The sequence below is a fragment of the Cricetulus griseus genome, chromosome 2 (assembly GCF_003668045.3).
Source record: "Cricetulus griseus strain 17A/GY chromosome 2, alternate assembly CriGri-PICRH-1.0, whole genome shotgun sequence".
Taxonomy (NCBI): domain Eukaryota; kingdom Metazoa; phylum Chordata; class Mammalia; order Rodentia; family Cricetidae; genus Cricetulus; species Cricetulus griseus.
This window is the reverse complement of record NC_048595.1, coordinates 320157831-320181271: the sequence shown is the minus strand read 5'-3', so window position 1 is coordinate 320181271 and position 23441 is coordinate 320157831. Positions and strand designations below refer to the sequence as shown.

The following is a 23441-nucleotide window of genomic DNA, read 5'->3' as shown; positions in this document are numbered from 1 at the left end:
TGCTTTGACAAATAACTAAGAAGAGTAGAAGAGTGAGGACAAGAGAAAGAAATCAAAGGAAAGAGAAGTGCTCTTGGAGCTGTATCCTCCGCTGTACCCTTGGCGCCCACACCCGGTCTCTCTGAGTCTCTGTCCCAAGCACCAGATGAGACTGATGGACTTTTCCAGGCAGCTGTCATGGCTACAGGAAACACTCAGAGCGTGTATGTAGTGTGGTTTCCAGGTCAGACTGTCCCCATGCTTCTCACTTCTTCTGTCCCCACGAGCAGCATGAGTAGAAGCTCCGCTGCTGTCACAGTCTGCTTTGTAGCAGTCACGACTTACACACTGGCCTGTTATCTTCCATGAGGTCCATGTTGGGAAAGCACCGGAATTCTTCAGTGTCAAATATAGCTTGTTCTGGCCAAGTGAAAACTTATACCTAATTTGCAAACACCCCTTTAAGCCCGGTACCCTGGGTTCAGAATGACAGAGAATTGTAACCAGATGATGTGTCAATAATTGCTACCACTCTCCCACTTTCTAGTGCCATGCACACACAGTAATCTGTGCGTGACCTAGTAACCTGCTGTCCTACGGGCACCTCACATTGTTGCCAGAATTGTAGTAGCACAGCAGCTGAGAACACAGTTACTTCTAAAAGTGATTCATGTACATGAAACATGTACATCTAATAATTTTGTATTTAGCTATGTTTCTTCTCCAAACCCTAGAATTTAAGAACTAGAAGCAGTTTAATAATGGCTGATAAATATTAATCCTTGACCATTTCACTCAGCTGTGTAAATGTGGTTAGAGATATTGAATGTTTAGTCTAAAGGTATCTGACTCTCCCTGACCGTGGAGAAACCAGGAAAACATCAAACACATCCTTCACCTCTTGTCTTTTTTTTTTTTTTTTTTTCTGGGATATAGTGACAGTTGTGGACAGAAAAGGATCTAAGCAAACACAAACAAGCAAATAAACAAACAAATAATAAATAAATAGAAGTTGAAGAGAGTGTAGAGCTTTTTTTTTAAACCCCTTCCTGGTTTATTTACTAGAGTTTAACAGTTTGTAAGTGGCCTCAAACAATAATTTGTGAATGAAAAATGTGTCTTTCGAAGGCTGTTACAAAAGCAGCCAACAGGTGGAGCCCTAATGCAGTCGTGCCGTGAGTTCCTTTAACTTCTCCCCTGTAACAAAGTTGCCCAAGTGCTCTTGCAGCCAATTGAAAACATCTGTTGTTTTATTTATAGCTACAATTTCTAAGAAGCCTATTCTATAGCAGTTGAAAAAGGAGTTGACAGCTCATAATTCATAAAGTTACCGAGGCTAATCTGATAGAACAAAATGTACAAAACTCCTTCCCATGGTGCAGGCCCTATCACTTCCTGTTCGGTCCAACAGAGAACTGGTGGCTATGGGGGAGAACGCGGTTGGGGGGAGGGGAGCACAGAAAGGGTCTTCTCTGAGACGCTAATGGCAGAAAAGAGCACCCACAGTGAAAGCAGCGCCCCCTCCCCGCCTTCCACCAGACTGAGTCACTCCCGGTTGCTTTTTCATTAACAACATCCCAGGTATTTCCATTTATAGAAAATCAACATTTTCCTACCATTGCCACTCGCAGCCAGCGAGTTTCAGCTGTGTCCTGTCTGCAGGACACCATATTTCCAAGAGCTAAGGTGTTGATTAAAAAGTCTTGACTGGTTACCTCCTCCCCAGAGCCTGGCTTCTTTTCTCGGGGCAGTTAGCTCCTTTGTATTGACTTGAGCGCTTCAGCCCCACAGACTTTCAAGCAGCACGCTCGTTAAATGTCACCTCCCTGTTTGTTAACTTATTCTGAGAATCTTTGGTGGAACAAGGTCAGATGCAATCAATATATACTTAATATTTTGCTACAATTCTATCTGCAGGGCTTCCTGGTATTGCAGTTAAGAAAAATAAAATAAAATAAAAGATTAGCTAGGCAAAAATAACTCCCCAATAGCTTAGTGCTAATTCCAAATGGAGATGTTTTTAAGAGAGTGTATTAATACACTCCATCTTCAGCTTCAACGGACTCAATATTCTTAAAATCATAACCAAGCTAAGTCATTTCACTCCTTTAATGAAGAAGTGGATGTATTTTTTGTCCATTTATTTGTTGAACATGGCATCTTTTGAATAGGAAAATGTATTAGCCCACCAGAATTAATTGCCTGCAATGGAGGTGGTAAAGGCAAATTGCCTGACTTCTTTCAAACCATGACCCTTCATGCCCTTAATGCCGTGTTTACTTTTATCTCCAGATCATTTGCCTTTATTATATGGAGATAACATAGTTTTCTGCCTGTGATTTTTTAAAAAAGATTTTGTTAATGAAGAAGTCTGATTTACAAACTTTATTTTCTCATGCAATTCTCCCACTATGTAGAGGATATTTTTGAGTCTTTCATCTCTCTTGCTCATTCCACATGCAATCCGTCTTTCTCTTGTTCTTCCCCTTCTGATATTCTAGTCACTATACTATTATTTTTGTTTTTATTATTTATTTTACATGTTGGGTGTTTTGCCTGTGTGAACGTCTGTGTACCACATGCATATACTGCCTTCAGAGGCCAGAAGTAGACATTGGATCTGCTGGGACTAGAGTTATAGCCATTGGATCCAAGTCCTCTGGAAAAGCAGCCAATGCTCTTAACCACTGAGCATCTCTTCAGTCCCTGGGTCACTATATTCTTTACTGGACCTTTCCACCACCTGATGATTCACAAAGAGTCCTTCATATTTTGCCAAACATGATAAGTTGGCCAGTTATTTTTAGCCAAATAAACCCAATGACATTCTTGAGGAAGAATGTGCTTAGTTTAGCCTTATGAGAAAAATATTTAATAAATGCTGTCCTGAAAATATTTAGCCTGGCAGAGTGGGCTGGCAAAATCTCAAACCTGATAAAGAAAGGGCCGTGGTGAGAGCTGGCCTACCAACCCAAGCCCAATTTGAACAAACACGCTTCTTGACACCAAGGCCTGTAAATGTTACCAGGGTCATTAACATCAGTCTCCTGCAAAGCTCTTCACAGCCTCTGATCTTGTGTAACCTGCAGAATGCACAAAGTGCTCCTCCCAAGAAAGCAAGCTGGATTCATTCAAATCAGTTTGCCACCACTTACTGTTGTACTGATTTCGGGCCAATCACCTCATTTTTTAAATCTTACTTTCCTGTCTATAAAATGGGGACAATTATGGGGCCTCCCAAGGCTCTTCAGGTCCTAAGGGAGAAAGCACCAAACAGTTTCTCACACTAACTCTATTCTTGGAAGCCACTGGGAGTAGTGGCAATTGGCTTCCACTGCTTCTCCAATGCCCCACTTCTCTCTGCCTCCTCTCCAAACCACACACCAAATCTAAGGAGCCTTGTCCTTGGCTGGAACTTACTTACCTTGGGACCTCAGTCAAGTTGTGACTCACGTCATCCTTCCTCACATATGCCCCAAACAACAAGACTCTCTGCTCCTAATATCTGTTGATATCGAGTTATAGGACATCAGATCTAAGCCACATAGTCAAGGCCATCTGCCCAACACAAGTGCTTTGCCACTGAGGTCCACTGTAAAAATAATCTCTGAAGCCAAGTGCATGTAGGCAAGAGTTATCAGTATCAGGGGCCAGAGAGTCTGACTCTTTGCATGTTTTTCTCTCTACCATTGGTACACTCATCTTCAATTCTTGTTCCTTGAAAGGGTAGTCTAAGATCTTACAGCATGGATATAACCTGCAAGCTTCTGGGAAGTGCAGAATCCCGGCTCTCCACCATACATACTTAAGAATTACTGATATGCATGTAAAGGCATGGACAACACTTTGTAAATCACTATCAGGAACATTCTGACACATGGAGGTGTTTACTAAATTCTTGAAGAGTTTGCAATTTATTACTGACTTTTCCTAGACAAAGGAGCTTCAGATTAGCATAGAACCTTTGTAAGTTCTGGTAACTGGGTGAAGACCCAGTGAGCCGCTTTTTGGTTTGTATATGGCCTCCTTCCATGCAGTCTCCCCTGGAAACAGTGAAAGCACTACTCTCATTCTGAAGGACCTGCCCCATGACCTCACCTAAACTCATAACCTTCCAGAGGCTGTGTCTGAGTATCATCACTTTGAGGGGTGGGTACTGGTACCTCAAAGGGCTTCAACCTATGAATTATGGGGAACATAGTACAGTCCATGGCAAGCCATTTGTGCCTCTTACCTTGAGATGCACCAAAAATATTTATAACATTTATGGCAAAATACTAATTGTAGGGTGTAGGTGGAACATAGACAGGCATTCACTGACCAATCCCTTCCAGTTTTCAGTATATTTTCAAATGTCAGAGAAAAGCCCTGGCTCCCTGGGGTTCCTAGGATGGGATTTGGTGGTTTCTTTTTGCCTCTAATTTTCATCCAGGCTTTCTTAAAAACTCTCTTTGGCAGCTTTTTCTTCTCAAGCTCTGTCCTCCCTAGGGAAGCCAGCATCTGCTTCTTATTGGTCAGTGGTTGCCAGCCTAAATCAGACATCTTTTGGGTCTCTGGTGTCACTGTGATAACTTTCTGTGCCACCCGCTTCCTCTAATTGCCTTTGGGACTTCTCAAATTACATCTTAAGATCAGGCTTCACTGTAGCATTTGCAACATGTTTTGTAAGTTTGACTCTGAAATTTGTTGTCGAATTTATGTGGGAGAGCATTGCTGCCATCCCACCCTCATCTAGTTCTTCTCTATGCCCCTAACTCCAGAGGCTTCCACTGTTTCACAATGCATAATGATGATTATCTGTACATCAAAATAGTGTGAAAGTGGAGGAGAATACATTTATTGTCTAACTTGGGGGAGGATATACATAAACTGATACTGCTGTCAAGGTGGCATTACTTGAACCCACCAGTAAATATTATGGCCATGGCCTTGTGGGATTGAGTGTCACATGTCTTATATGTTACAGGACACTCTTACTGCAGTTACCACTGAGAAACATCATAGGTTTCTTTCCCTAGCCAGAGACAGACAAAGAGAAAATAGGCCCAAGCTGAACACATGTGTACTACTTATGAGTTTATGACATTGACTAAATGACTTAATTTTTCTACATCTGTTTCCTTGCCTTTAAATCAAGAATAATAAAGATGAGACATCCTTGAGCTGCTGTGAAAAATAAATAAGAGCATGTGGGTAAAAGAGTGTGGGGACATGACTCCTAGCTGGTGTGCCCACCATGTGCATGAAATGTGATTTTTTTTTTCTCTCCCCTTCCCCACCTCTCCATTCTTTTCTTATGGGGCATCTGAGTCATGATTCAGATGAAGCCTTTCTAAGCCAACAGACCCAAGACCAGCTAACTTAGAAATCACTGGCATCTGAAATGCCATGGCCTCAATTATAAATTATTTTCACACACACACACATACACACACATACACACACACACACACACACACACACACACACACACACACACACACTCCTTCTTCCCTATTTGCCTCTTGCTCAGCATTTTAATTTGCTGTGCACTGTAAGTTGTCATCTCTACATCAGATTCCAATTTAGGTGATAAGGATCACAATTAATTAGCCTGCCTGTCAAAGATTAAGTGCAACCTTGTGCTTCGGTATTCTAGTCACTTTGAGGCTTTAGCAGAGGCCATCCAAGGCAAAGCTGTGTGCCTGCATATGCTTCATAAGACCTTGGTTTGCTGTTTGTTTCTGATGCCAGTCTGTTATGTAGAAAGAAAACCAAGTAGGCGGAGTCTCCCATTCTTCCCTTGCCTTCTGACTGTGGAGCAGAAGAGACGGGGAGATGAACTTGGAGATCTGAAGAACTGAGGGCACAGGACATCTACAAGAACTAGACTCTTCAGTTTAAATCTCTGAGCAGTTTGAAAAATTCCACATTAGTAGTTACCTCTGAAAACAATGTGGTCATGCCTGAAGATTTATTTCGTATCGATTCCCATTTTTCATGGCCTGTACTTTTTTTTCTTAATCTTCCTCCTCATCCAAAGAAAAAGCCCATCTTGTTTCTGGAAGATTAGTATAATTTATTATACAATCATTTCAACTTAGTTTCCCCTCCATATTCAAAGAACTGAAGTCAAATAACTTAAACAGATTAGGATTGTGGTCCTTATTGGGAGAAAGTATGATAAATTAAACATAATATAATGTTTGAGCTGATGTCTCAAAAGGTACTGATCATTTCTTATAGAACATGAGGCAATGTTAATGTGACCCTTTCACACATTTTTCAAGCTCCCCTCCTTTCAGAAATATTAAGAAAAATGGCTTAATATTACAGATGGCTCTGGTCTTAAATTTTGTCATCGGGAATGAATATGTAAAAGTCTACTAATGGGGCTGGAGAGATTGCTCAGTAGTTAAGAACATTGGCTGGTCTTGCAGAGGACCTGGGTTCAGTTCCTGGGCACCCACGTGGTAGCTCACAACCATCAGTAACTCCAGTTCCAGGGGATCCAATGCCCTCTTCTGGCCTCCTTGGGCACTAGACCCACAGTGGTATATATACAGACTTGCAGACAAATATTTATACACACTAAAAGCAAAACCTTTGATTAATCATAGTAAAAATTTCTTGAATAGTGATTGTACTTTATACACCCTAAGTACTGTGTCCACAGAGGAGATGTTGTTCACTAATCCTTACTAACTCATATAATTATTCCCATTTTACAGATGAAAACCCTCAGGTCCATGTTAATTAACTTGCTCAAGATTACTGTCAGTAAGTGGTGCCACAAGGACAGAAACCCAGTCCCTTTGTGCTTTTAATCAAGCCAGAACTAATGATGAAACTAGTGTGTACCAAAATTAACGAACTCACAGTTTCTTTTCTTTTTTTATTTGTTTTTGTTTTTTAGTGTTAACTGTCTTGCCTAAAGAGCACACCAGCTTTTGATGTGGTTTGCAGCCCACAGAGCTCAACAAGTTTGAAGTCCAGGGTATTAGCAGTTATAGGTAGACAGTATGAACGTGCTTATAGAGTTTGTTTAAGAAAAGAATCGGGCTTGCTTTGATTTGTGTCCACTATTTTTTTTCTTTTGAAGTCACAAGAGAAGATTTTTTTTTTTTTGAGACAGAAATAAAGCTTGGATTCATCAAGTCAGCCGACAGTTTAACATCTTGATTTAATATCGGTCCCCATTTGCATATATCCTTTCTTTCCTGTGTATTTCCAGTTACATTTTGAGTGGTAACGAGCAGTTTTTCTTTTACACACTTCTAAGCTGCTTCCATTAGGAATGAAATACTTGGCTTGGACAGCCTCTGCCGTTTTGATGTTTCTGCTTAAACTTTCCACTCTGTCCTGCCAGGCACTAACTTTAAAATGTCTTTTTCTTTTCTTTCTTTTAAATGGAGAATGCCTCCAAAAGGTGCAGCTGTGTGTCGGTTTCATCTTGCACTTAGCAGTGGTGTTGGCACCACTAAGAGCACAGAATGCTCCCATCTCCCACACACCGCTGGTGCCCAGGAGTGTTGAGGCTTGCCCGAGTTGGTAGTTTGGGAAGGGCTTCAGTTTGGAGAGAGCTTCTCTTCTGTTATGTGAGATTGGTTGTCACCAGGGCCTGCAGAAAGAACAAACTGAAAATGTAGCCTCCATTGCGGCATGAGTAATTTCTTCTATGACCTAGGGCTCCCTGGTTCTTTGGAGTTCTTGTGAGTGTGAAGGGAAGGCTGACCAACTCTGCTTGAAGTTTGCTTAGAAATTAATTATACATGGTTTAGCTTCTCCCCTCTCAGACCTTTCGGCTGTTTTTGCTTTGTTTCTTTTTCCTTGCACAATGTTGACTTCTTCCAATGAAAGATGATTTGGCTAAGTGAGACACTGGGCTTAGATGTGTCAGGAAACCCACAGATGCTTCCAGATGCTTCTGAATGAACGTGGCTCTGGAGACCTAAGACAGTGTGCATAAATGGCAAACTTCCAAAGTAAAATGCATTCCTTTTCAGGTCAAAAATATCTGGAAAATTACATCAGATGGAATTTATATATAAAATTTAGAAGTTTGTGCTGCTAATTTGTGTTTTGCTTGATAACCCCAACCTGTATGTTTTGTAGTTTTTTTTTTTTTTTTTTTAAAAAAAACAACTTAACTTTTGGTGGCGCACGCCTTTAATCCCAGCACTTGGGAGACAGGGGCAGGTGGATCTCTGTGAGTTCCAGACCAGTCTGGTCTATAAGAGCTAGTTCCAGGACAGCCTCCAATGCCACAGAGAAACCCTGTCTTGAAAAACCAACAAACCAAAACAAAAAACCCCAAACTAACTTTTGGTATCATTATGTTTTATCAGACTATGATTTGATGTTTTATCATGGGCTAAACAACAATTTACCAAGCTTAGTCATCCCCAGTAATTGCTGTTTCCTGCTGGAATCTCTTATGATGAAATCTCATGACAGAAATATAGGCCTAGTGTGTTTAATGGAATTGGAGAATAGCTGGGTTTAGTGTTATTGAGGAAAGTAACACTTTGTTTCAGAATACTGTTTAGAATTCTAATGATAATCTCATCGTCTAAAGCAGGTGACAGGAACTTGCTGTACTATCTGTGTCTAAATATTCCAGAGAGGACGTGCACTGAGAGACCTTATACTAAGGAATAGGAAATCCGAGAGTTATTGTTTTCATTGTCTCACCTTGCAAATGATGTCTTTTAGAGTTCCTATTGCAAAAGCTTGATCAGCTGTTCTGATTCACACCTTTGCTCAATAAAGCTTCTTCTATCTTGAAAACTTCAGCTGGACATTCACTTGACACAGCACACACCGGAGAGTGAAACAAAAGATACTTTGTAGCTCAGGATAATCAAAGACAAACAAAAACATCTTTGCCAAGGAAATGCAGCAAAGACAAAGGAAAACAAGACAGTTTGATTTTTTTCTTTTTTTCTCAGCTGAAGTAGAGAGAGGAATAGAACTGTTGGGTGCATATTTCAATCACAATTACAAAACATTTTTAATTATCATTTAATTTAGTTTTCATATTTGCCTGCCGAAGTGATCGTGTTGATAAGATTTTGGAAAGAGATAAACTTTATTAAGCAAATCTGATCTCAGTGCCAGAGGGTTTTTTTTTTTTTTTTCATAAAAATGCTTGTGTTATGTATGAGTGAAAGGGGAGAGGACCTGAGGAGTTAGTTGCATGAGTGCATTGTGGGTATCCATACTTGGGTATTTACTACTTAGCCGTGGGCATTTGAGTTTGGGGTTGTTCTGAGGTTTCTCAGCAGGAAAAGACTGTAGTGAACCCTGATTGATAGCGTGTCTTTACACCATTTCTCTACCTTCAGATTCCCTTCTAGTACATACGTACATGGTCAGGATGACCTTCATTCTGTTCAGTGTAGAAGGGAAGGTATTTGTGGAAGAGAATGCTGTTAGGGGCTGAAACATGAGAGCCTAGGGAAGTGGTTTATAGTTTATCAAAGGAAATGAAATGGTGTGCCCTTTACTGCTGCTGCTCCGTGTGTGTGTGTGTGTGTGTGTGTGTGTGTGTGTGTGTGTGTGTGGTGTGTGTGTGGTGTGTGTGTGTGTGTGTGTGTGTGTGTGTGTGGTGTGTGTGTGTGTGTGTGTGGTGTGTGTGTGTGTGTGTGTGTGTGTGGTGTGTGTGTGTGTGTGTGGTGTGTGTGTGTGTGTGTGTGTGTGTGTGTGTGTTGTTGGGAAGCCTGGGCTATCTTTTAACTTGTGGTCTTCCTGCCCATGGGAGGCTACACTTCTTTTTTTTTTTTTTTTTTTCAGTTTTACAGTGCTTGTAATTTAAATGATTATAAACCTTGAATAAATACATTTGTATTGTAAGCGGTTTTCAAAAACATTTCACATGTTAACATTTAAAATTGACTCATCTCATCGCTGGTTCTTTGATAGAAATTACCTACAAAATCAAACTTACTACTAATTCAAAACAGAGTACTACCCCTATTCTTAGACATTTTGGTTCCTGGAATTTAGTCCTCCATCCCATCAGCCTTCTGCATAACACAGTAGCAGTCTAGAAAGCTATTGGCATATCTACTCTATATTTAATATGTCAAAAAGCTATGAGAATGGTATTATCATGACGCAGAGGTTCTCCTCCCCCCCCCCCCCCCCCCCCCCCCGGGAAGCCAGATGGTGGATTTTGTTGAGTATAAGCATGGATGCCTTATCTTGTACAAAGAAAGATGTCTTCATTCTGGAGTCTGTGTAGCATAAGTGACTCAGGAACTTTTCATGTCATTGGTAGAATTTGGGTTCTCAAATTGCAATCTTTAATACTATGGTCACAAGCTGTATTTAGCTACTTCAGACCAGATCTGTTAATTAAATATATATATAAAAAATCAGATGCTGAATTTTGCAGTAGCTACATTTTAAGTTTCAGTAGTCATTTTATTGTAGAGCAAGCCTATACAAATGTTTCCCTCATCACAGAAAGTGTCACTGACAGTGTTGTGATAGGGTTTTCCTTCAGAATTTTAGCCCTTCTTTCTTTCTGGGTGGCTGTTGTGGTCAGTATAGTTAAGTGACAAATCTCATGGGTCCCTCTATACAGGGCATGTTGGAATCTGCAGGGGCCTTAGGCCAGGGGGCTTTGGAGTTTGCAAAATGACTGCTTAAGTCATACTTAGTCCTTTGAGGTCAGTATTTAATAACTCTGCTTTTATATTATAAATCTGTTACTATCCTATGTTGATTCTTGGTACTTATGATGGGTTTAATTGGAATTTTTGGTATCATATACATCTTATAATAATTATATCACTGAAACCTAACTATGGCCTTTTAGTAGAGTAAATGAACTGTCCTAGATAAGATGCAAGTTATAAATGATAGACATCTGAAATTACTGGACTATTGACAGACTAGTTATTCCTGAAGATGTTTCCATTAAGATTCACAACCCTATATTTTGGAGTTTGAGAAATTTGAGGTGAAATATTTAGCTCCCTCTTCTGGCATAGTTTTGAAAAATACTTTTACTTCATTTTTTTTCCCCTTTTTTGGGTGAGAAATATGGTTATCAATATAATCAGAGGAAGTAATTTGTGAATGTCATTGTACTAGATGTTTTTGTGTCATTACAATTGGTAAAATGTACTCATATGAAGACACAGTTTATCAAAGTATCGTATTCCTTGGGGCTGGAAAGATAGTTTCGTGGTAACTCACAAACATTTGTGACTCCAGTTCTAGGGAATCTGGTATGGCTTTCTTTCGTCTACAGGTGCCAGGCACACAAGTGGTACATACACATATATACATACATGCCAGCAAAACACGTGTACATAATATGAAATAAACATAAAAAACTTTCTTAAGCATCTCATCCCCACCCCCACCCCGCAAGCAAAAGTTTTGACAACAATTACACAGGGTCTTAATTTGTTGTTATGTGGCCAGTGGTCATTTGTGCGGCCTTGAAATGATGCCTAGGGATGGCTAGAACTCAGTGCAAGGGTACATACAAATGTCCAACTACTAGGAGTTCATGCTATCTCACAAGATTTTAATCTAGTCTCACCTACCTGAGCAACAGTTCTTTCATAATAACCTAGAAACCAGACTTGATTTCAGATTTTCTGAGCTCCCCAGATTGCACCCGAAGTTATCAGTGTGCCCAGGACATGGAGAGAAGAGAGCTGTACCCTGAAGTATCTCTCCATTCTCCCTGCACATCCAAGCTCCATTCTAGCCTGGAGCCCCTCAACCTAGATTCATCCTGGACTCTGAGGTGCCCTGAGGCAGGGCAGTCTGTCCTAGGAATGATGCCCCAGAGGAGAGACCTTCAAAGGACTGTTGTCAGGGCATTCTGGGATTCTTGGTGGGCATTTGGAGAGTGTTCTGGAGAAAAACAACTGGTATGTCCCTGAGGCCCCAACAGTGTGTAGTGTGGTATAGGAATCTTGTTAACTCCATTCTGAGTTTGCTATGGATGGGAGTAATTGAATTACTTGTATTTAAATATTCTTCATTGCGGTGGAATGCAGTTGACTGCCTCACATGAAATCTGATGTGGGATTTCTTTTTTTTCAGCTTTGACCCTTCCCGATCTGGCTGAGCAGTTCGCCCCTCCTGATGTTGCCCCACCTCTCCTTATCAAGCTAGTGGACGCCATTGAGAAGAAAGGTAACAGACTGCTAGAGGGAATTAGTGTTTTACACCTTTATTACATGGCTGTTGTATGTATCTCTGGGCCATTCATTATGTGAATGTCTTCCTAACTGCTGTCAACAGAGCCCGTGTTAACCACTAGCTGCGTGAGTCCCTGTACCAGGGAAGGAATCCTGGCTGATAAATTCTAACTCTAGACCAGTGGTTCCCAACCTTCCTATTGCTGGGACTCTCGAATACATTTCCTCATGTTGTCCTGACCCCCAACCATAAAATTATTTCATTGTTACTTCGTAACTGTAATTTTGCTACTGGTATGAATTATAAGTAAATATCTGTGTTTTCTGATGGTCTTAGGCAACCCTTGTGAGAGGGTCATTCATTCCCGAAAGGGGTCACAACCTACAGGTTGAGAACCACTGCTCTATACTAACATGTAATTACTATGTAGGAGCTATTTAATTCTTCATAATTTAATAGGATGATTAACCTACTTTTTAATGGCCCACTGGGTTTGCCAAAAATTATTGACATACCAGATAAAATTAATTGTTGGGGTTGGCTTCCAAGAATATTTAGTACACATCTAGACTAGATACCGGATGGGAATTGGAATGTCCTCTGGCAGCAGGCTCACTGGTTCCTCCAGAGAGCTGTGTTTTGCATACACAGTCTGTTTTGTGTCCTAGGACTGGAATGTTCGACTCTATACAGAACACAGAGCTCCAGCAACCCTGCAGAATTACGACAGCTTCTTGATTGTGGTGAGTGTCATGGAACTGTAAGGGAGGATAAAGCTCACCTGTCTGTTTCTGATGGCCCACCTCCACCCCATCCACACAACACTGTAACTCTCAAAGGAGTCCTCAAACCATGTAGGATTTCCTTTACCCGAATAAGTTAGGGCACGCCTTAGCAGTGTCAAGGTGTGAGTATAAGCTCTCAGCCCTTCTCACACATATGAACCTCTGGCTTCTGCAGGAATTTCAGAAACAAGTTCTAGGCATTCATCAGACCCTTTATCTCTGTCATGTTCCTTAGTCTTGCGGTTGGTCACATCTCATTCATTTGTGTCAGCTGAAATGATTCTAAGTTTGTGTCACTTGACCAATGTCTGCTGCTGTCCTCTTACCCATCCTCTGTCTCTCTTTCGCGCCCACCTGGTTTGCTGGCTTTCTTCACCTGCCTTCTTTTTCGTGTGGTATGCCCATCAAGTAACATCGTGACATTGGGTGTTTATTCGGTAATGGTAACTGAACTCTCTACAGAGGAAAATTACCAGGTTAGAGTCGTAGCCTCTTCTGTGAGGTAAATGTCCCCACTGTGGTTGACTTCATTCTAACATGATGTCATTGAATGTGGAGTTGGGAAAAACTGAGAACATTTGATTGAACAGCACCAGCCAGCTTCAGCACACTATTACTTAGGAAGAGACACTAACTTATTCTGCCAAATGGTGGCTTTATATGTCTTCCTCTTTCCTTTTCCATACAGGGAAAAGTAGTAAACTCATTCCAGAAAGCTGTCTTCTCATGCCACCTTGTAGAATTTCTCAAATCCTTTATTCATTTATAGTATTCTCTTTTTGTTTTTGTCATTTTCTACCTCCTATTGTTTACCTGAATTTGAATATTTAAATGAAAGAGTTGCATATGTTGTTCTTTTTCTGGACAAGGCTCCTTCAGAAGCATGTCAGATGGGAATGCCCATCTGACCCTTACAAAATAACTCTTTGAAGTAGGAAGTAGCTTCAGGCTTAGGGAATTTCTACAATAGATGTTTCTTAGAGAAAAGAGTGAGACTAGATGTTTATCAGTAAGAGATTTCACTTGAAGCACATCCAAGCAAATGCCTCAACTCCAGTTCCTGTGGCTCTTGAACTCAGACAAGCACACACAGAGCAACGTGTCTCCATGTTCCTGTGTGTGCCCTGTGCTTCCACCAACTGGGTCATTAGAAGATGACTGGCAGAAAAGGAAGAGTGAGAGCCCTTTCTGTATTTCTACCAACCTTACCAGGGTGTTAAGGAAACACCAAATTTTGTTCTTTGCCAATTGAAATAGAGTCACTTGTGTTGGTGACAAGGGGGAAAAAAAAGTAAAATTGAATGCTAAAAGTCACAGGAAATGTGAAGACACCAGAAACTGAGCAAATTGTGAAAAGTTGTAGTTAAGGTTTTTAATGTGACCAATACAAAATGATCCAGGTTAGCTTTGGAAAAAGGTTTTGTTTTTCTTTTCACACCACTCATGAGATGGCGTAAACCACCAAGATCCACTCACGTCAGTAATATATTTTGATGGGCAGCTTTCCTTCCCCTTTGCCATCAAAACCCACACATAGAAACTGGTACATTTTCATAAGCCACAAAAGAGCAGACAAATTTGGGCGTGCACCTGCAAACAATGTCTCCGAGTTATAGACTTTTCAATACATCGAGCTATTATACGATCCTGGAGGAAGCCTCAGTGCCACCTGACAAAGAAATGCTGGCTTCTAAATAACATTCTAAATTTGCAGCACCAGACAGAGGTGGGGCACGCAGCAGCCCCCTTCTCCTAACACACACTGCATCCTCTTACAGCATCTCGTGTTAACCTAATTCTGAAGTGCTAGTGACTCAAGTCCCCAGTAAAGAAAGCCCAACTTGAGGAAATTCACTTAACATGATTTGGTGGGAGGGTGGCAAAGTGGTGGATTATATCCAGGTTATTCTGGTTGCCCCTACCCTCCTCTCCCATCCCTCATTTTACCCTAAAACAAATTGCCCCTCCCCCTTTTTGTCTCACTTGAATTTTAACGGTTTTAAATTTCTCCTGATGCATTTTGGTTTCTCTTAACCTGGCACTCTTCATGTGTTCCGATGATAAAGAGTGGAGGACTGTCACGTTCATTGCAGGGTATTTAGCCACATCCCTAGCCTCTACCCACTAGGTTCCAGTAGTATCCACCCCCGAGTCACGACAGTCTAGAATCTCTCCAAATAGTGCCAGTTGCATCCTACTCTACCCCCACGCCCTAGGAACCACTACACCAGATAGAGATCAACTGGTGGCTGGCTGGGGGCTGAGGGTGGGGCTTCCCAGGGAGCTGGTGTAGTGAAGTATTGAAGGAACTGGTTACCCATTGGTGGTGTGGTGAAAAGTGAAATGAAAAGAACACCACCTCTTTTCACTAAAGACAGCTGTGGGTAGCTAGGAGCTGCTAGGGTGGCGTTAATACAGAAGAGGAATCTTGTATTGCACAGTCAGAAACCCCGGGGCACATGGGAAGTCCCATCACAAAAAATAATAAAACCAAGTATACCTCATCATCAACTCTTGTGGACTTTGACACATGGTGAGTTTATCCCAATACCTGCATGATATAATATCATTCAAACCCTGTAAAGACTGGGTGAGCTACACTCCTGGGTTCTTAAGAAGGTCTCTGGAATGAGTACCAGCTTCAGGGCTCCAGACCTTAATACTTGCCAAACTTCTTGCGGTGGCTGCTCAGGAAGGTGGGAAGAGCAGGGGAGAGGCACACTCTGTCCCTGAGGCTCCTAAATGTGATGTGAGAAACACAAGTGCCAGACTGCTTACTAAGTCTCCTGGTGAAAGGATGGCTCATTGGCCCTGCAGGAGCACCAAGGGGTCAAGCCCAAGAAAGACAGGTGACTTGAGCAGCTTGAAGTCTGCATACCTCGACAAATGGTGTAGACTAGGTTTTTTTCAGGATGAGAAATTTGGCGATACTGATTTCTAAAGCAGAGACATGAAATGAGGCTCACAAGAACAGTTTCTAGAGGGACCAGAAACTTTGAATACTCTTTGGAGTTTGGTAGTGATTCCTGTGCATCTTAAATGACACTATATAATTTCACTAATAATTACTTAGTTTCAGGCTAGATCCTTTATGCAACGGCCCATTTTTGGCAGCATTTACTCACATGCCATCCTTCACTTTGACTGTATCTTTAGTTCTGAACATAAAATCTTCACACTTTGCACTGTGTATGCCCAGGCCATCAGGCCACACACACCTCAGTTCATGTTCTGCACCATTATGTGGTATGAATTGTAGTGGTTTTATATACATACAAAGTTTCCTGCTCTATAGAAACATTATGACCGACTGACTTATGGAAGACTTTGACATGAAATTTCCTATCATCCCTCCTCAGCATGTGTATCTTTAGGATATTTGTATACATTTACACACACACACACACACACACATATATATATATATATATATATATACACACACACACATATTAGCATGTCTTTGGGTTAGATTGTATAAAAATGTTTGATTGTGAAAACTGTTGTTTGAGTTTGTGATTTGAGTTTCTTCTCTTTTCTTTTCTTTTCTTTTTTTCTTTTTTTTTTCTTTTTTGTCTTTTAAAGTTAAAGTTTGATTTGGGGTTAAAACAGAATTTCCAGAAAAGTTTTGGAATGGGCTTGATTTAATGCTGCAATTTTGTATCATGTATTTATGCAAAGCTGCATGCCCCTATTCACAATCTTTAAATAAAAATATTAATTACCTCTGAAAAGCACTGAAGGTGCTCTGTATATTACAGTATCAAATACTAAGCTCAGATTTAATTCTGTATAAGCATAAACAAGGAAATCTCTCATTAGTATGCAAATTAACCTTCACCTTTAATCAGTGGTAAAATTATATGTGTTCTTAAGAATATCTTTAAAGTAAACTGCTTTATGATTTCAGTGAGTATTTGCTTTGTGTGCCTATTTTTCATATCTATATATTTCAGGTCATATAAAAATTTATTAGAAACAAAGAGATCATGAATAGGCAAAGTTTTTGTTTTGTCTTAATTGACTGGGGTATGGGGGGAGTTATGGAGCCCTGCTTTTTCTTTTCTTTTTTTCACACAATCATCTTTCAGGGCTAGTGCTCACCTCCTGTAGAACCCTCTTAATGTGACTCTGGTATTTCTCCTGGATACTGGCCAACCCAGCCACACACTGAGTTACATAACTTCTTTATATTATCTTGCTCCTTATATCTCTTTTGCAGCATAACCCTCAGTGCCATAACTGAAGACAGTAAAAAAAAAAAAAAGTATAATGTCAGCCCACCTTTTAAGCACAACGCTTCCCAAATAACTCTCATGTTCCTTTCGATTGCTAAATGCCTCTCTTTTATGGATGTCCTCAGTCTTTCTTGCTCTTGGTGCCCCTGCTTTCTATTGGACCTCATTTCCTCCCCATCCCAAGGACTGGACTACATACATATGACGTGTGCAGAAAAGTGCATTGGATTGATGTTTGGCCTTTACTGGATGGCTTGGCTTCCTTCCTTTCTAGCTGATGGATTTATCGGAGAATTCGTTCTTCTCTTTGTTCTGAGCTGGTTGGATGCTCACAGGTTAGATAATAACAGCATCAGGAGAAGCTTTCTGGAACTGTTCACATTATTCTATGGGTGATCTTGAAATGGATTGTTAAAATGCCAGAGTATCTTGATGTTTAGTTGAGCATTCTGTTAAGGCTGAATTTTATGTAGCATTTATCAGTTCAGATTTGAGAAAAAAAAATGGTAATTTTTGTTTCTCATCTTCCTGTTGTGGTACAAGGAAACATTGACTCTGTGTGTGTGTGTGTGTGTGTGTGTGTGTGTGTGTGTGTGTGTGTGTGCATACGTGTATATGTATATACACATGCATACACATATATATATATGTGTCAGACCCTTCTCAGTCAGGGCAGAACCATTCCCAAAAACTGAATAAAATTATTTCTCACACAGCCAAGTATAACTGTCTGCTTTCTTCGAGGCCTCTTTCTTGACTCTCCAAGGGCTGCCTTCATATAGCCTTTCCTTTGTTCATGGATTCCTGGTGTCTCTGTGACTTTGTCTTTTCTCATAATGATGCTAGTTAGGTCTGTCTTAGGGTCCACTCAACCTTGTTTAATCTTATCACCTGTTTCAGGACCCATCTCCAAACAGTGATGGAGCACTGGGCCTTTGAGTTTCAACACAAGCACTGAGGAGGGTACTAACTTATAACAGTGGCATTATTTTTCCTTGCCCTAAGGAAGGTGGTACTAGCATAATAGCTAAAGGCCAGGCATGCTGAATGCTTACAGTGAGTGAGACAGAACTACACAAAGAAAAGCTGTCTGTCCAAAAGTCAGGAGCCAGCCCTGTGAAAAACAGTCATCACTGTGCCATGGCTTGTTTCCCCCCACATTATTTCCTTCCCTGGGTCTTATTTAAGTCCCATCTTTGGAAAATTGGCCCAGCAGAAGCATGAATACTGAAATATTTCTGAAATTATTTCTCTCCTAGATGCCGCCTCAGTGGACTTGGAAATGATTGATGTACAAGTTTTAGCAGATGCTTTCAAACGCTATCTCTTGGACTTACCAAATCCCGTCATTCCAGGAGCTGTTTACAATGAAATGTCTTTAGCCCAAGGTTGGTTTTCTCTTTCCAGATCTCTCTGAACAGATAACTGAGATGTAGACATGCTTGCCACTCTATGATGTGCTGTGTAAAGCAGAAGGCATTGATAAAATTCTGAGCTGCCCTCCAGTGCCTCGCCACCACCCCAGGTTCCTCCTGGACCACATAGCATCTGAGCATCTGGTAGAGGAGACTCAGATCCTCATTTGTTTAGAAACCTGCCCCTGTGTTACACTAATTAACTTCTGATCACTATCTGCAAAGATCACTGCAGTTGTGAAGGTCTTGATTATCCAAGTCCTAGCCTTAGATTCAAAGACCCAGAACAAGAAAGCATGGCAAGGAATATTCTTGCCCTCTTCCCTGAACACCCAGAACAAAATGTATCGAGGGTGGAGCCCTCAGCATCAGGAGCCCAGGCTCCTTTCAGAACTTTGGGGACAGGAAATTGTGGTTCGTGACCTTCAAAGTTTAACCTGTGATACTTATCTGATGCTCTGAGGAAGTAGCCAATCAAGCTCAGTGCTGCTTGATGGAGGCCAGGCTTCTGAGAGCACACCCTGAACATTTTGTGGTTTTCTTTTTTTTTTTTCTTTCTTTTTTTTTTACAAGAAGAGTTTCTTGTATTTCATTTGACTGGAGATCTTTACTTTCTCACAATGCATTTCTTAATAAGAAGGACAAATGTCTTCTTAGGTACCACTCTGGAAGATTTCTCTATGGGCCTCCTTTGGTAGCTAAAGCAGTGAGAAGAAATGGTTCAAGCATTGGTTCGTTGGCACCCTACATAGCCTTACTCTGTTTCCTGTATTTTTTTTTCTGTAACTTGTAGAAGTACAAAGCCCTGAAGACTATATCCAGCTATTGAAGAAGCTCATTAGGTCACCTAATATACCTCATCAGTATTGGCTTACGCTTCAGTATTTGCTTAAACATTTCTTCAAGCTCTCTCAAGCCTCCAGCAAAAATCTTTTGAATTCAAGAGTACTCTCTGAGATTTTCAGCCCTGTGCTTTTTAGATTCCCAGCAGCCAGGTAGGTGAAAGATGAGAAGAAGCATCTTGGGGGTATAGTGGGGGTTGGGGAGTGTCGGGTGGCCCTAATGGTTATTGGAGGGTATCTAAAGATACTGGGTCACAGATGCACACTGCTTTTTACACAATGAACTTGCTTTATATACATCAGTAGGATGGTGAATGGAGATAGTATTGTCTTCAGAAATGATGGTTCTCACAAAACCCTCTTTGTTGCAGCTCTGATAATACTGAACACCTCATAAAAGTGATAGAGATTTTAATCTCAACTGAATGGAATGAGCGACAGCCAGCACCAGGTAAGTAAGGCTTTGCAACAGCTGATGCTCACTCAGCTGTTGGGCCTTTGCTTTGTACTTCTACAAGTTTAAAAAAAATACAAGTCTCCTCTGAATCAATGCAAGTTTAGGGCACAATTGTAACCCATAGTAATATGTTAATTTATGGTTCACAGAAAAATAACAGTGGTGGTCTATGTGGTACAGCCAGGTGTCAGCTCTTGCAGAATTTGAACTATCTTGGTTTTAGCCTTATTTTTTTTAAACGTTTTTTACTAGCTCAACATAAGGTGTTACCATGTAGTCCAGGCTGGCCTTGAACTCACTTTGTAGCAGAGGTTGGACTGGACCTCATGTCTCCTTCCTGTGTCTACATTTTTGTTTTAGATGAGCATTGGGAGAGCTCCCTAGGCCAGACACCTCTTAGGCTACTGAATAAATTTATGGAGTTTGTTTTAGCTGTTGACATTTTTTTTTTTTTTGGTTTTTCTAATACTTAAAAAGTGGGGTGATTTATAATTACTATATAAATTAAAGTATTCTGGAGTGTGTATTTTGGAAGTGACTATGCCGAGAAATGTCTGTCAAAACAAACACTTTCAATAACACGGGCAATGTGAAATAGTGTTTACTGCAGCTAGAGCAAGCCATGTGCCTCTTTGGAAGCAGGTGGTCTTCTAGCCATTTAACAGGGTAGGGAGTGTAGGCTCACCTAGAATGGCAGCTTTTCATCTAGAGAGCCTAAAGTATCTGTGATCTAGTAGCAGTTAGCTCACAGGGCTTGTCAGTTAGATTACCAATCAGCCCTTAGTAGGTGAAGTGTAGTTGCAGGGCCAGGAGGAAGTTGTGCTTGCATTCTTCATTTCTGCCCAGGCTTTTAAACCGAAGCACCCTGCTTCTACTATCTGTAATGGGTAACTCACGAGGACTGGGACAGAGCAACAGGTTGTGCTTTTCTGTCTTCAGTGCATGGCCAGTTGTGCTTCTTTGCATCTGGATGCAGCAGACTGAGAGAGTCAAGGGCTTGGGCTCAAACCCCATCCTGAAGTGATTGGATGAATATAGCTGAGCGCTTAAGATGCACAACTTAGGAAGAGCTTCTGTGGGACTGGCCCCAAAATGCTGTACCTAGGGTGAGAGTGATCATAGAGGAGGCAAGCATGGCATATTCCAGAGGTTCCAAAGCACAACAAATAGGATTTAACAGGGATGCCTGGAGCAAAACCAGAGTGCACTGGGGAAGCTATCTGTAAGTGTAGCCTAGGGGGTTTTGCCCCACATGATGCTGGATAATGGATTCAGGAGCTGCCTTTGGCCCTAACAGGGAGGAATGAGAGTGGGACTTGGAAGTTGCTGTGCGCCATAGAGACTGTCTACTCTGAGACTAACCACACAGGCTAGGAAGGAAGAGGTACACCAAGAATAGGCAGGCTGCAGCCGAGGCACTGAGCTGCAACTGTTCATTTCCTCCTGACTGGCATAGAGATGCACCCGGAGAGGAGGTGCAGCTGAGCTTTGTTTGCCCTGAAGGGCTTGGGGTAGGGATGAGGGGAGCTGAGAAGTTAGTCATCCTGGGCTTCTCAGTAATACTCCCTGCCCTCATCAGGCAGGTGACATAGAAGCTCAAAGCCAGATGGGACTTTTACAAATGAATTGATCACTAAGGGCTTGCTTATTTGTCTGGTTGGAAGAAGGTTGTGACCTCTGGAGTTTAATATAAATGGATTAAGTGTCTTTTATAAGACTAACTTATAATAAGCATGTATCTTCATTAATCACTCTTATAATGTGGCCTGATACACAGAAGAGTACTACAGTCTCCCCGCTACCCCTACCACCCCCAGAAATTAGTATACTAATTTCAAAGGAGGATTAGTTCCATCAGTTCAGCTTCTGAGGATGACAAAGATCAGACATACTGGATTGTCCCAGTATTTGTGCAGACTCAGAAAAAAAAAGAAAGAAAGAGAATTAAACCCAAGTCATTCTTGAGCCCTATCTGAGCCACTTTCACTTCATGTGGTACTTCTCAACCACCCTGAGCATTGTCTAGAACCCTTGGGATTAAATGGATGCTTCAGAGTGTCTCACTTCACTCTCCACCTACAAGAGGGTAGGGAAGGTGCCTTCATCCTGGACACCTTTGGGCTCCAGCGCAGTGACTGGCAGAGCATCCCAGGAAAAAGAAATGACCTCTTCAACCCAGTGGGAATCCACTGCCTTCACAGAGGCCTACCCCACTGGCCCAGAATGCAAGAGGCTCCAAGGTCTTTGGAAGCTCACCTCCAGTCCTCCTCATAAATCAGTCAAGTATAGATACTCTGAACAGAGAGGAGTCTTTCAAGGGTCCTTAAATGGGGACTACAAGGAAGTGTTTGTTGTGGGGCAGGTAGACATCCTCTCTGGGTTTTACCAGGTAGTAGTTAGAATGATAAGGCTGATGCCTAAGGCAAAATGTCAGCTTAAATAAGGCCTGTTGAAAACACAGCAGTCTAAAGTGTAGCTGGGAGTGCACTTCTAAGACAGAGCTTCAGAGGTGCAGCTGATGACTTTTTAGAGTAATTGAGTAGATACTTTAAAGTAGATAAGTTAAAGAAAGACTATACCCTGAAAGGGGCCTTGAAACACAGGTCCAATTTTAACTGGAGAAAAGGAAAATAGCATTTTGATTTGCAGATGGACAACAAACCAGCTAACCAAAGTTGTTGCAGGCTGTGCTCTTTAGGTTGTATACACTCACTCTAGGACATTAGTACACTGTGATCTCTTAGAATGTGTTTCTCCAACCTGGCCCATCAGGCATTGACACAAGGCTACACTTTTAAGTGACAGGGTTATAAGACACTACTGGGACCCCAAAGAAACAGAGAGGAGAGGCTCACTCTATGCTACCCAGTCAGTGTGTGCCACAGCTGGATATGCCCAGGAGCTACCTTTGGGTCCAGCCTGTCCTGTCTGCCATCTTTGTATGCCTAAGTTGTTGGAACCATCGGGAACCACAGGGCTGTTTTCAGTGTCCAGTCAAAAAGCCTTCTGAAGTTTCCAGAATGTAATAAACTAACAATGAGGGAAATAAGATCCTATGGACAACATAGGACAAAGGGCCATAGTGCAATATGGGTAGCTCTGGAGACAAGGTTCCATCAGATGTACAGTGGAAAGAAGAATGGGTTGCTTTCCCAGGGTTGTTAGGATTAAATAAGCTGACATAAATAAGCTGTGTGGCTTGGTGGGTGTAGTGGCTAGGATGTCAGTGCCACTCCCCCTGACACCTAGCCAACGTGTCTTTGCACAGTACACAAAATGTATAACTGTCCACAGTGTCCCCTGTGTCATCCACTTCATCTGTGTCCCAGCAGATCCCAGTGTGCTTTCTGTGCAGGTTAAAATGGCCCATTCACTGTGTGTGTGTGTAGTCTTCAGCCCTTGTTCTCTATTCTTTAACTGTCCTGTGGGTTTTTTTTTGTTTGTTTGTTTCAAAACTGTTAGTTTACTTGGTTTGGCTACATTTCTAAAAGGTAAAGACCAAAGCTATTTCTTATTTTGATCCATTCCAGTTACAGATCTAATAATACTCCCAAAACACACATAACTGATAAAAA

General features: G+C 41.4%; 1 protein-coding gene across 2 annotated transcripts in view; it reads left to right on the top strand.

The window, feature by feature from the left end:
* Positions 1–23441, top strand: part of Pik3r1 (phosphoinositide-3-kinase regulatory subunit 1) — an 82165-nt gene that overhangs the window by 41423 nt on the left and 17301 nt on the right. For both annotated transcript variants that reach the window (XM_027401585.2, XM_027401584.2), the window contains exons 3-7: positions 12031–12123; positions 12798–12872; positions 18412–18540; positions 19361–19562; positions 19781–19860. In XM_027401585.2, coding sequence (XP_027257386.1) covers positions 12031–12123; positions 12798–12872; positions 18412–18540; positions 19361–19562; positions 19781–19860 — 579 coding nt within the window. The remainder of the gene's footprint in view (positions 1–12030; positions 12124–12797; positions 12873–18411; positions 18541–19360; positions 19563–19780; positions 19861–23441) is intronic.